Genomic DNA, 13,805 nt, shown 5'->3' with positions numbered 1-13,805 from the left:
GAACTTGGGCCGCATTTTTAAATGGGCTGAAACTGCTGGGCGTAGGGTACTAGTAAGAGACAGATTGAGGAGGAAGGCCCAGGTGAAACCGGCATGGCGACGGTCGCAGCCCGCCGCCTCCTCCAGCCGCGATGGGTGGCCGGCGGGCGGTGCCGGCTGCTGGGCACGGCGGCGGAGGCTTCTCCCGGCGGGGACAGCGAGCGAGGAGGGGGAGGATCCGACGACGCGATCTACGTGAAGAAGCCGTCGGCGGCCACGGCCGTGACGACGCGGGACGAGACGTCGGTGGCGATGCCGACGTCGTTCATGACGGGGTCGGTTGTCGGGAAGCGCTTCTACCGCGACGCCACCGTCCGGCGCTCCGACGACGGCAACGGGTGGACCGTGATGTTGGACTACCGCACGCTCAAGTCGCCGGCCAAGCGGCCCGTCAAGCTGCCCTCGCGCTCTCTCGCAATGGCCATCGCCGCTGAGTGGGAGTACCAGGTCCTCATCCCATCCATCCCTTTCTCCTGCTGTATTCTTGAAATGGTCCGACAACATCAAGTTACTTTAGTGCAATGGAAATCTCTACAGGCCGCAAATTTCGTGTTGACTTAATGACTTATTCATGCATATTTGCAAGTAATTTCAAATGGTTTGGATGGAAAAAGTATCTGATTAGCGCCTGATTTATCCTCTAGCTTAGTAGTTAGTAGTGAATTATGAGAGTTTTGCGACCATTAGTTCATCATTTGAGATGAATTGAGTTCAGCCTTTTTTATCTTAAGTATATCCATAGGGGTTAAAGAATGACCTATTTTGATGATTTCTCCAGGTCTCGAATCCTGGAGTGGCCTATGCATATTTGCATGAACTTCAAATGATTTTGATGGAGACATTCTAGTTAGCGCCTTACTAGACCGTGATCTGATCTCAAGGTTTAGTTCATCCAGGCCAGTAGTGAAGTGCGAGCTCGATAGTGCTCACTTAGTATTCCTCGTCTCATGTGTAATCTGGGTTGATATCACTCTATCTGGTGGGTTTGAAATGTGTACACTCAAATTACACAAGTTTGGCTGGGTAGACACTGCTATCTGTTCCTTTTGTTTCTTCTGGGTGAGGCTAGAGGGCTGTAGATTAACTAAAAAGATTGATAAAAAATTTGAAGAAAATAAACCAAGTAATTTGAAGTCTGATACTGGAGGTTGTTCCATCATGTCAGGATATGTAGTTCATGGACCTCACCTGTGTAGATAATATAACGTTTTGGTTTTATTTGTTTGTTTCTTACATCTACAACAGAAGTTGATTAATATTATAAATTGTCAATTTCAACTCCTCCAACAGGCAAATAAATTGTATTCTGTTTTAAACCTAGGCATTGATACAAAACAAATACTACTGATTGAGCATCACCACAAAATGTCTTTCTTGCTTACCGCAATGGGTGAACATAACAAAACATTGTATTCCTTATTTTTATATGAAGTTTTCACCTGATAAGAAATTGATTTCATCTTTTTTTTTCTCTGTTAACACCATGATTTTGTCATCCCACTGCTTGGTCCCCCTGCAGCTATGACATTTGTGTATGTTTGAGTTCATGTCATGAGCCTGTGACATGTGCCCATTAATAATCAACCAGAGAAGTTGCAGCACGTTGCTTTCTTTTCTGGTCTACCACCTTGCATCTATATCTCAGTTATCTTATTTGCGGATGTTATATTTCATTTATTTTCTTAATTTCCATGGAATAGATACTGATCCTGATTATCTTGTTATGATAGGAATCAGATGGAATTCGACCTTTCACAATGCCTCTCATGAAGCTTGCTTGCACTGCATTGGAGAGAGTTCCTTTGACACGTAGAAAAGTAATTGATAATTTGATGAAGAAATTTCATCAAGATTTGGTATTCTGTCGTTCACCTGCTGATAGTGAACTGACCATTGGAGTTCATGGTAAGTTGTGTTCTCATGACTTTGTTTGGTATAAACGAGGTTCATATGTTTAAAAACTGTTTTAATCCCCCTAGTAGATCTATACCAGTGTTTGGTTCAATTCTTAATTTCTTATGCTTCGTGAATTTCTGTCTGTAGAAAAGCAGAAGGAGAAAATTGATCCAATTCTGGAGTGGGTAGATACTGAATTTGGGTTCAAGCCCGTTGTCTACACGACCTTCTTTGGGGGAAAGCAAGATGAGGGCCTTGCTAAGGCTGTAGAAACTGTTCTTAAGAAAGCAACTGACTGTGAGTTGGCATCTATTGATGCTATGGCTGCAGCAGCCCATTCCCTGGTGATCCCTCTTGCAATATTTAGAGAAAGGTTGGGTATTGAAGAGGCCATTGAGTTGATCAGGCTAGAAGAAGACCACCAGGTGTTTATCCCGCAACCATCATGTTCCTCCGATGTTTAGAATCATTTGTCCTTTATTTCGTCTTAAGGTTTTTGAATGTACTCAGGTTGACCGATGGGGCTTGGTGGAAGGAGGTCATGACGTTGATATTGCCGATCTTAAAGTGCAGATGTCCTCGGCTGTTGTATTTCTTGAGCTTACACGGGGACTGTGAACGTTCCTGTTTCTAATCTATATGTTGGTTAGTTGTTGTTTATTTCCAGGCTTGTATTAATCTAATACCAAGAGTTGTAGAAAATAATTGCTGCAGGAGCTGGATAGCAAACAAAGTATATGTATTCAGCAATCAGCAGTTCTGTTGTTAGATTTTGGATTGAGTTGAGAAAATGCTGTTAAGGTATGAACTAGGGAGCCCAACATTCCTTTGGCTTTGTATTGGTAATGCTGTGAGAATAAGAATATAATCTGCGAACTAGTTTTGCAGTGGCAGTCATGAGTAACATTCTTTTTGATGGAGTAGAACTCATTCATAAATCCCTACTCTCTCTGTCCATAAAAAAATTGTATTTTTTGCTTTTATAGAGTCAATCAAATTAATTTTTATCTAAAGTTATATAAAAATACTAACATATACAAAATAAGGATTGTTAGATTAATCATATTTTTATAATAATTCTTTAGAGATAAATGTTAATACTATTTATTATAAAACTGACTTGTTTAATTGGCGTAAATCTTCTAGTTGTATTCTTTTGTAGACATGAGTGAGTCAGGGAGCTACAGGAGCTACGCCATGACTTTAGGCGAGTTTCGACCATTGACTTTAGCCAAACGAACAGGCAGATATACGTGGACTTAGTGAAGGGACAGAATGATAGTTCCTCCGACGTTCGTGGAGCAAATTGAGAGAGAGGTACGAGTGCCTCACACGGCTCCATCCGTGCGTTCACCGTTCAGCGCTGCCTAATCCGTCCTAAAATACTTTGAGTAGTCACCTAATTTTAAATCTGACTAGATTTCTACAAAATAGTATTAATATTTTTACACTTAAATAGATTCAGCATAAAAATATAGGACGTGATTAATCTAAAGATACTTATTGATATTATGAATATGGGTACTTATATGTATTTGATTAAATTTTGGTCCCGTTTCGCTTCGCTGAAAAACAAGACGAAACACTGTTCCGGCTGATTTGTTGTGAGAGAAAAACACTGTTTCTGCTGAAAAAACAAGCTGAAAAATACAGATTATAAAACAAACGAACAGGACCTTTAGATTGTTTTAACTTCTCAAAATGCAAGATGCATATCTATTTTGATACGGAGGGAATAGACTACCGGTGCTATATAGTATCCCTAGGCATTGATGAACTCGACAGGTGGCTTGGTAGCGTCCTGTTTGGTAACCTCAAGCCTCAGGACACAAGTGCGCCCCATCGCAGGTTATATCCGCCAGATTTCCGTCTTATGGTTCTACCCACAATTTATAGAAAAGTACTAGTAATATTTATATCTTTAAATAAATCTAATACAAAATATATTCAATGATTAATTAATCCAATGATTTTTTTTACATACTATAAATATTTTTTTCTCGATCACACAAAAAACATACTATAAATATTAGTAATCTCTCGTAAATAGTTAAGAGACTGAGAAAGTGACCAAGAGACTACAACTCTCTTTATTCACTCATGGCAGGCTGTGCTTTTCAATTTTTCTCCATACGTAAGTTCAAATATTACAACTTCTACTCGAAGTATCGAGGCATTCAAAAAAAAATTCCTCCTACAACTCTCTCTATCATCTTTTGTCATTTGAAAGCATGTGCCGAGCCCTTCTTTTGCTAAGATCGTTGTGTCTGGTGGTTGCGGTTTGTCAATTGATTGAGGTAACAGTAACCGCGATGTCTAAAGCCATGCAAGTATGCAACGAGTTCCACACCGTGGTAAAGAAATTGAGAAAACTGCCCCCCCCCCCCCCCCCAAGCCCCTTCCACGTCCTCGTGTTGTGCATGATTTTAGGGCACTCCCAATACAGAAATCATCATAGTTTCTATGAACATTAATTGTACTGCCACTTAAACGTTTGGATGATGTGGTAAGGTAGTTATTGAAGAGAGAGAAAAAAATCATAGAAACCGGATCTAAATTAGAAACCATGTCTACACAAGAACCAAGACATAAAGGAATATGATTGGTAGAGAATAGAGAGAAAATGTATGTAATTGGATAAAAAATTGTTATATAGAAACTATCACATTGGAACCATGGTTTATATATGTAGTCTCTATGAAAATTAATAGGTATATAGTTTCTAGCATTGGGACTGCCCTTATCTACCTACTCTCTCTGTCCAAAAAAAAAGTCATTCTCGCTTCTCAAAAAATCAGCAACTTTTAACTTTGATCAAATATATTTAACAAAATATTAATATTTATGATACATAATTAGTATCATTAGGTAGATCGTTGAATATACTTTCATAATAAACCTATTTGAAGATATAAATGTTGCACGTATTTTCTACAAACCTAATTAAAGTTAAGAAAGTTTCACCAGCACGATTCATATAACGACTCTATTTTTTAGACGGAGGGAGTAGCTTTTTTTTAATAGAGAAAACTGCCCCAAGCCCCATGTTGCTGCAGAGATCGTTGACCAGCTACACCGACCCCCATACATACAGTATGCTCCATCCTGTTCGGTTGGCTGGTTCATATTGTTACTGGTTCGTTTACGTGAGAGAGAAGTATTGCTGACTGGTTCGTGTGAACAGTGTTTATGTGAGAGGACGGATCAGCCAGCCCAGCCAGCCGCTCCCAGCCGATCAGGCTAGGTACCGTACACCGGATGACTGCTGCATGGGCACTGTCCGTATTCGACGGCAGGTGTTTTCAGCGTGTGAGCGCGTGGAAGCCGAGTGGGCCGAACTACAGGTGAGCGGATAACTGACGTCGATTCCCCTTAGGTGGACTCGTGGCAGTCGATAGGAGCGTGTAAGCTGAGTGGATACTGTATGCTTTGATTTTTTTTTTTTTTTTTGCCGTATCGTGGCTCCTCCGCCGAGATCCGCACGCAAAAGCGGTGTGGCCTGGCACTGGCAGCAGCGGGCGTCATGTGGTTGCCCACGCCAGCGTGGACGCACCAGCCCCCAGTAGCTTCGCGGCGGCCGTGCACGCGACCGCGACGCGCGCGCCATTGCCTCTGTTGACGACTTCAATTTGCCGCGCCGGCCGATTACATGGGATGGGGCATTCCCTCCGTTGCCGTAATTTCGAAAGGGTTGGCCCCCCGCGTGGCCACGTCGCTCGCCACACCCGTCTTGAGAAACACAGAGCACGCGTTGGCTTGTCGTAAACGATCGTAAATTTTTAATCGGAACAGTATTTTTCTCTCACACAAATCAATCAACAATACTTTTTCACGAACCAGCGACGATACGAACCAGCAACATGCTGATATATCGCGCGTCCAACTCCAGGGCGACACCGATCCAGCAAAGATACCGAGCAGGCCAGAGCCAAGAACCGGAGGCCATGGCCAGCGACAGCAGCAACCAAGCAGGAGCAGCAGAAGCCAAGCCGAAGCCGAAGCCGCCACCGACGCCTCTATCGGTGCGGCTCCAGTTGGCCGGGCTGACGGCGACGCCGTGGAGCGGCGCGACGGGACGGTGAACCGCTGCCTGTACGGCGTGATCGACCGGCTCCTGAGCGCGCGCGCCAACCCACGACCGGACGCGTCCGGCGTGCGCTCCTTCGACTTCACCATGGACGCGTCCCGCGGCATCTGGGCGCGCGTCTTCGCCCCGGCCACGGCGGACCGCCCGCTGCCCGTCGTCGTGTACTACCACGGCGGCGGCTTCGCGCTTTTCTCCCCGGCAATCGGGCCCTTCAACGGCGTGTGCCGCCGCCTGTGCGCCGCGCTCGGCGCCGTCGTGGTGTCCGTCAACTACCGCCTGGCCCCCGAGTACCGGTGGCCCGCCGCCTACGACGATGGCGTCGACGCGCTGCGGTTCCTCGACGCCCGCGGCGGCGTCCCAGGCCTGGACGACGACGTGCCCGTCGACCTCGGCAGCTGCTTCCTGGCCGGGGAGAGCGCGGGCGGCAACATCGTGTACCACGTCGCCAACCGCTGGGCCGCCGCGTGGCAGGCGTCCGCACGGACGCTCCGCGTCGCGGGCGTCTTCCCCGTGCAGCCCTACTTCGGCGGCGTGGAGCGCACGCCGTCGGAGCTGGCGCTGGAGGGCGTGGCGCCCGTGGTGAACCTCCGGCGCTCCGACTTCTCGTGGACCGCGTTCCTCCCCGTCGGCGCCACCCGCGACCACCCCGCCGCGCACGTCACCGACGACAACGCCGACCTCGCCGAGCAGTTCCCGCCCGCCATGGTCATCATCGGCGGCTTCGACCCGCTCATGGACTGGCAGAGGCGGTACGCCGACGTGCTGCGCCGGAAGGGGAAGGAGGTGCTGGTGGCGGAGTACCCCGCCATGTTCCACGGCTTCTACGGCTTCCCGGAGCTCCCTGAGGCCACCAAGGTGTTGCAGGACATGAAGGCCTTCGTCGACAGCCACAGGGCCACGCCCAAGCTCGCCGACGCGTGATGAACGAACAGACGAACTCCATTCCATTCTAGTGTTGTGTTGGTTGGTTCATCACTTGATATATCTGCTGCCAACCCAATTATGAAAGTGCTCATGTTTCTCGCGTGTATGACTATATTATTTGGATCTGTCTATTTGGAACTGGAGTGATTTCACCCCTCTCATCACTCAAGCAATTTGAGGGAACAAATCACACAAATGAAACCAAAAACAAAATCTGAGTGATTGAGGCCCTATGATCACACGAGTAATTCTAGAGGTCAAATCACTCAAAACTAACTAGAACTGGAATCTGAGTGAAACATGAGTTGAAATCACACGAATTTTGCATTCCCTCGAAACACCTTCATGCACGATAAAAAACAACAAGAATTTGCTAAATTATGAATACAATAAACCTTGTAAATTAAATATTCAAAATAACAAGAACAAATGATAGAAAAAACTAAGAACCAAAAAAAATTGTTCTATGGATGAATCAAACAAATCAACTACCAAATTTTTTCACTTAGTATTACCTACATCAATAATACATAGCGATTACACCTGATTAAGCACTGTAAGTATAGTTCAATTCTAGTGTAAATAAAAAAATTAATTCATACTCCATAAAAAAGGTAAATTTGCCAAGAAGAAAGCAAGATGATAAGGAACAAACACATAATCAAAAAATCAAAACTGCAAATGAAAAAACTTGAATGACATTTCAAAAAATAGAACAAAACATGAATTAATATAGGAAAAATAACCTTCAAACAACCATTACACCTTGCCAATTAGTGAGATCCAAGTAGTCGGACATAAAACAAACAAAAAAAACTATAAAAACAAAATTCTCAGGCCATTGCAAGAACCAAGAAAATCAAAGAAAATTAACAATCTACGGAAAACAAAAATTTTCTATGGAATGCAAAAACCAAAAACATTTCGAGGCCATTGGATATACCAAACATATCAAATAAAATAAGCAAATACAAAAAAACAAAAATTTTCTATGGATTGCAAATACCAAAAACAATATGAAAGCATTGCATGAAACAAACAAAACAAAAAATATACAAAGTACAAAAAGCAAAAATTTTCTATGAAATGCAAAAAACAAAATGATTTTGACGGCATTGGATCAAACAAACAAATCAAAGTAAGCACAGTACAATGCAATAAAACTATGAGACACACATGTGCCTAATAAACTTTTATAATTAGTATTACATACATTCATAATATTTATCAATTACACCTGATAAGGACTGTAAGTATAGATGAAATCTAGTATAAATGGAAAAATTATTAATTTATAGTCCATATAATAATACATAGTGCTAGTACTAGGTAGGTAGTTGATAGTCAGTTCACGAAAGCAGCGACCATCCCAATGACCAAAGGGTCTACCTACCAAACACCACGTACCCAGCGCATGTGTTCTCATTGAGCAAAATTTCATCACGAGGGGGGGGGGGGGGGGGGGGGGGGGGGGCAATCAAATCGGATGAACCAGAATTTGTGTGATGAACGCAAACAAATTACTCAGGTAAAGGATAGCTTTTCTGAATTAGTAACTGAAATCAGATTCCAGGAGAGAAGAATTTGACCCAAATTTTAGTTCCTTTCATGAATGCTAATTAGGAAAAATAAATGGAAAAGGAGATAAAAGCAAAAATTCGGTAATAGAAAGAACATTTGCATCCGAGCAATATAGTAAGACTAAATAATTTTCAAGTTTTGGAACTTGCATAGGTAGATGAACAAATAATCAAAGTTACAAAATCCAAAATTTTATTAGGAATTGCAAAATTACAAAATATTTGAGCCTTCAATTAATCAAACATATCAAAATAGAAAAATTCAAATGACAAAAAATTTAGAAAAAACAAAGAAACACATATTATTCTATGAATTGCAGATTAACAAAGATAGAGGGCCTTCAATTTTAAGTATTATATCAAAGTTACAAAATACAAAAGTTTATTAGGGATTGCAAAATAACAAAATATTTGAGCCTTCAATTAACCAAACATATCAAAATTGGAAAATTTCAAATAATAAATACAATTGAGAAAAACACAAATCTTCACATTAATATTAAGTTACACTAATACTACCTAGAAATTATACCAAAATAATCACCATAACATAAACCCGAGTAAAGTGTAAATCTAGTATAAATTCATAGTAACTAAAATCATATTCTAGGAGAGAGGACTCAAATCTTAGTTCCTTTCATGAATGCTAATTAGGAAAAAGAAATTGTAAGGTGATGAAATAAAAAAAACTAGGTAAGAAAAAGAAGATTTACAACCGAGCATGATATATGTAGTGAAACTAAATAAATTTTAAGAATTGGAACAATGCATATCGAGATCAACAAATAATCGAAGTTTAAAAAATTGTAAAAAATATTTGAGCCTTCAATTTCAAACATATAAAAAACATAGGGAAATCTCATGTTACAAAGGAAAAGGGTGAGAAATAACATCAAATGATAGTATTTGATGAATGCAAATTAACAATGTTAGAGGGCCTTGTATTAAAAATGAAACAAAATTAGCCATCTAGGTAAAAAACAAGAGTTATTGCCAAAATAAACAACATTAACAAACAGAAAAAATAAAAAAAAAACATAATTAAAAACTCAACGCTGAACTAAAAAGCAAAAGGCAAAGTCTACAGTAACAATGAGTGAACTAGAAATAATAATTACTGTCCCCTGACAAAGCAAAACTGTTTTTGTGTTGGTGTACGTGTAGGCTAGAAGCATACGGCATCAGGTATACAAACTACAAAATGGAATGAAATGTCATTGAGATGGCGTGTACTCCGTAAATTTGTATGTCAGAGCGTACTTCAAGGTGACACTGCCGTTCGAACAGTTAAAGGTAAAATAATGGCACTATGGCAGAAGACGAGAAGATCAGAGACTGACGCGTGGCGTGATATGAATGGCACGGATGAAGTCGGTGGGCAAATCCAACGTACACAAATTCGTGTGACGAGGCAAAACAAATCACACACGCAAGCTTTAGCTTTTCTGTATTATTTATAGTAGTATATTCTGATCGATGATGTAGCGTCAAAACTCCAACCAAAGCGCTTTATTACCTACCTTACCTCTAAAGGGAATGGAGATCGTTCATTCACGTGCTGCCACTAACCTCTGCCAGCGCAATCGTGATTGAGATCGACTTTGACATACAGTTAGAGATGATCGAGGTGGCAAGAACAAATATCACATGGCGTCGTCCTGTTTGCCATTTCCGCTAAGGCCTAAGGCCGCCAGCCTCGTGGCCCGACTGCGCAAGGTCAGCGACGTACGTATAGTACGTGGACGTGGTGACCGTGCTTGCCAGTGCAGGCTCGATCAGTATAGATGGATGAGTGTTATCTGGAGAGAGGATTGCACCGGCAGCGACGTGATCCGCCGACAGCAACACCTCATTGAATTCGGCTAGGTGAGTGAGTAGTTTTGGTTGGATTTGCGGTTGACGACGACCAGCAGGATAAGATCGATTCCATGTGACCATTCATTGTTGCCGTGAGCGTGATATTGTGTCGAAACTTCCTAATCCGTACTGTAGACAATACGTGTGGCTCAGTACTCACTAGTCACTACTCCTGGTCTCCTGCCAATAATGACGTACTACCATCCCAGGAGCGAGAGCTAGTAGCGAGATGGAACCAGGCGCCCGGCACCGGGGAAGGAGCGCCGAGCGCGCCGCGCAGGCCGGCCCTGCCGTGGAAGGTGCGGCTCATGCTCTTCGCCCTCAACTTCGCCGGCGGCCTCTTGATGCGTCGCGACGGCACCATCAACCGCTCTGTCTTCAGCCTCTTCGACCGCCGTGCCCGCGCCAGCGCGCGCCCGGACGTGCACGGCGTCCGGTCCGCCGACGTGGAAGTGGACGCATCGAGCGGCCTGTGGGCGCGCGCAGCGACGGACCTACAGGGTATGCAGGGTGGGCCACCGCATACCCTGGGGTTTGCCAGTCATAGAGATAGGTAGAAATTTTCAATATAAAAAAAATTGTATAAGAATTTTTTTTGGTTTACCGAATTGCATAAGAATTTTTTTTGCTGCGCATACCCAGAGGTAAAAACCTAGGTCCGTCACTGGGCGCGCGTGTTCTCGCCGTCGGAGGCGGCCGCGTCCGCGTCCCCGCTCCCCGTCGTGATCTACTTCCACGGCGGCGCATTCGCGCTGCTCTCCGCGGCCTCGGTCCCCTACGACGCCATGTGCCGCCGGTTCTGCCAAGAGCTGGGCGCCGTCGTCGTGTCCGTCGACTACCGCCTCGCCCCGGAGCACCGCTGCCCCCGCCGCGTACGAAGACGGCGTCGACGTGCTCCGGCACCTCGCGAACGCGGGGCTCCCCGACGGCGTCGCCGTCCCGGTCGACCTCTCCCGCTGCTTCCTCGCTGGGGACAGCGCCGGCGCCAACATCGCCCACCACGTGGCGCGGCGCTGGACGACGGCCTGCGTCGCGTCCTCCTCGTCCGTGCCGCGTTCCAGCGCATTCCGCCTCGCGGGCGTCGTCCTGGTGCAGCCGTACTTGGGCGGCGAGGAGCGGACGGGACGCGGAGGTCCAGGTGGACGGGAAGGTGCAGGTGGTGACCGTGCGGGGCTCGGACTGGATGTGGGCGGGCTTTCCTGCCGGAAGGCGCCCGACCGGAAACCACCCCCGCCGCACACGTTGGACGACGAGAGCACACGACCTGGCGGAACGGCTTACGCCGGCGATGGTGGTGATCGGAGGCCTCGACCCGTTGCAGGCTTGGCAGAGGCGGTACGCCCAGGGGCGGTCCAGGTGCCGGGCTGCCCGGGCTGCAGCCGGGGCGAGTCCCATGTAGCCCCTGTAACATATGTGGTGTTTAGCCTAAAATTTATTATCTTAATTTAGACAAACGGAGGCCTAGAAAGGCAAGATCAGCCTGTTTTGAACGTGAATCAGCAGCTCAAGCTCGGGTGTAGCCCCGTTCTGGATCCGCCCATGGGTACGCCGACCGTGCTTGCGGCGGAAGGGGAAGGCGGTGCGGGTTTGGTATGAGTTCCGGAGGCCATTCACACGTTCTTCTTCCCGGAGCTCCCCGACTGCGCTAGGCTCGTGGAGGCGATGAAGACGTTCATAGATGACAGCAACGCATCCTCTGACTCGGCTGCCTGACTGATCATCAACCCTAAGAGGTCCCGGCGGAAGCAACGTGGACCTACTTGGCCCTATTGGTCCTCTCTCCGCGTGCTTTATCCATGTGCACAAACTGTGTACAACTATCATCATTCTTGCCTTAAAATTATTATCAGCTGTATAATTTATACTGATGTCAAATTAAGTTAGACTTATGTTTCCTTTTATAGTCTTTTTTTGGACGATGTTTCCTTTTATAGTCACTCCATTCATTTATAAACCACTATCAAGTCTCTCACAAATTGTTCGGTTCATTAAGTATCAGTTTGCTAGAGCCCCCATTCATGATTCTTGAGTTTCACTTCTTAATTTCTCAAATGGAGTGGTTTTAGCGGAGGAGTAGGGTGGGGAGCAGGTGAGAATCAATTCTGAAGTGATTCGAGTGGCGGTTGAACATGGAGTACGGTGGAGAGCGGGGTTCTTTTTAGCTCACAGCTCGTAATGTAAATGGAGAAGTGATCCTCATCAGGTCTTCACCAAAATTTAGTTGCATTTTAAGTGTTTTGTAGGGTTCCACAGAATCCGCTCCCAAGAAGCTCGGAGCGGAGCTTTGCTGAACTGAACCTAAGCTCCTATTCTATATTAAATTTTAGATCATCTTGCACATTATTTTGGGGATTTATAGTTTTTTTTCCTAAAACACTATCGAAATTTATCACATCGTTGCTGCGACAGAATATCGTCGATAGTCCTCCGAGAGGTATCCCACGAAGGTAGATTGATCGACAGAGGGGCGCGTAATCAAGAATAAGAAGGCAACAGAGACATAAGAGTTAGATAGGTTCGGGCCGTCTGCACGACGTAATACCCTACTCCTGTGGTCTGTTGGTTTGTATTGACTATCGTATGATATTGCGCGTGTGATTGGATGTGGGATGGGGCATGTCGATTAGGGGACCCCTGCCCCTCTTTATATACTCTGGAGGGGTAGGGTTATAAGGAAAGTATCCTAGTTGGTTACATGGGAAATATTAGATTACAATATCTGTAGTATCCGATCAAATCTTCTAGATGCCTTACAGTGTACGTCGAGCAATGCCGTGCGCCGCAAGTCTTGAATCTTATGGGTTGGACCATCCTTGACCGTGCGGCCCATGTCCCTTGCCGTGGGTACCTGGGGTTACACCCCCTACAGCTAGTTTCCGAGCGCTTTGTATCCTTTGAGCAGTGCCGTCTTGAACAAGTCTGACCAGTTTGACGTGAAGCCGACCAGTTTAACTGGTGATCCGAGCAGTGGAAGTCAAAGTCGACCGGTTTAACTGGTGACCTGGGCGGTAAAAATTAAAGCCGACCAGTTTAACCGGTGACCTGGACGGTGAAAGTCAATGCCGACCAGTTTTACTGGTTAGGAGACCTCGGACTTAGCCAAGTAAGGCTTGCCAGCAGGATGTAAGGGGCTCAAGATAAAATTTGAAAATTCTTCCCCTTAGGAGAAGTGTAGCCACTTAGACCCTTTAATAAGGAGGGTAAATCAAGAAATAAGCACTACATTCACCGCCAGGTGAAGTGTAGCCACTTAGTCCTCGAGCATGCTGGAAGATGAAGAATGAATCTTGAAGTAGGGTCAAAGAAAAGAAGTCTGAAAGCTTGCCGACGTCATCTGACATGCGCGTATCAAGACCCCAGACGTGCTGCCCAAGATTCGCACTCTGATCCGAATAGCATGGAGCAACTTAATAGCACATCGA

General features: G+C 45.2%; 1 protein-coding gene and 2 pseudogenes across 1 annotated transcript; all 3 read left to right on the top strand.

Annotated features, from left to right (window-relative positions):
- Positions 1 to 53: 53 nt before the first annotated feature.
- On the top strand, positions 54 to 2,828 carry LOC136550489 (uncharacterized). Its single transcript, XM_066542072.1, has 4 exons — positions 54 to 486; positions 1,770 to 1,944; positions 2,083 to 2,360; positions 2,446 to 2,828. Exons 1-4 carry the CDS (start codon positions 94 to 96, stop codon positions 2,551 to 2,553), a joined length of 954 nt encoding a protein of 317 aa, XP_066398169.1. The 5' UTR covers positions 54 to 93; the 3' UTR covers positions 2,554 to 2,828.
- A 2,996-nt stretch (positions 2,829 to 5,824) lies between these two features.
- LOC136552833 (probable carboxylesterase 18) lies at positions 5,825 to 7,058 on the top strand (annotated as a pseudogene).
- Positions 7,059 to 10,220: 3,162 nt separating this feature from the next.
- Positions 10,221 to 12,284, top strand: LOC136552832 (probable carboxylesterase 18; annotated as a pseudogene).
- The last annotated feature ends 1,521 nt before the right edge of the window (positions 12,285 to 13,805 follow it).

The sequence above is a fragment of the Miscanthus floridulus genome, chromosome 4, assembly GCF_019320115.1.
Source record: "Miscanthus floridulus cultivar M001 chromosome 4, ASM1932011v1, whole genome shotgun sequence".
NCBI classification, from domain to species: Eukaryota; Viridiplantae; Streptophyta; class Magnoliopsida; order Poales; family Poaceae; genus Miscanthus; species Miscanthus floridulus.
This window is presented reverse-complemented; position numbering and strand designations above follow the sequence as displayed.

What these genes read in the sequence shown, in the direction of transcription:
- LOC136550489 (XM_066542072.1), top strand. Translation starts at nt 94, where the DNA reads ATGGCGACGGTCGCAGCCCGCCGCCTCCTCCAGCCGCGATGGGTGGCC. An exon ending in ACTGACCATTGGAGTTCATG is followed by an intron (nt 1,945 to 2,082) that starts GTAAGTTGTGTT and finishes TTCTGTCTGTAG; the next exon opens with AAAAGCAGAAGGAGAAAATT. An exon ending in GGCTAGAAGAAGACCACCAG is followed by an intron (nt 2,361 to 2,445) that starts GTGTTTATCCCG and finishes GAATGTACTCAG; the next exon opens with GTTGACCGATGGGGCTTGGT.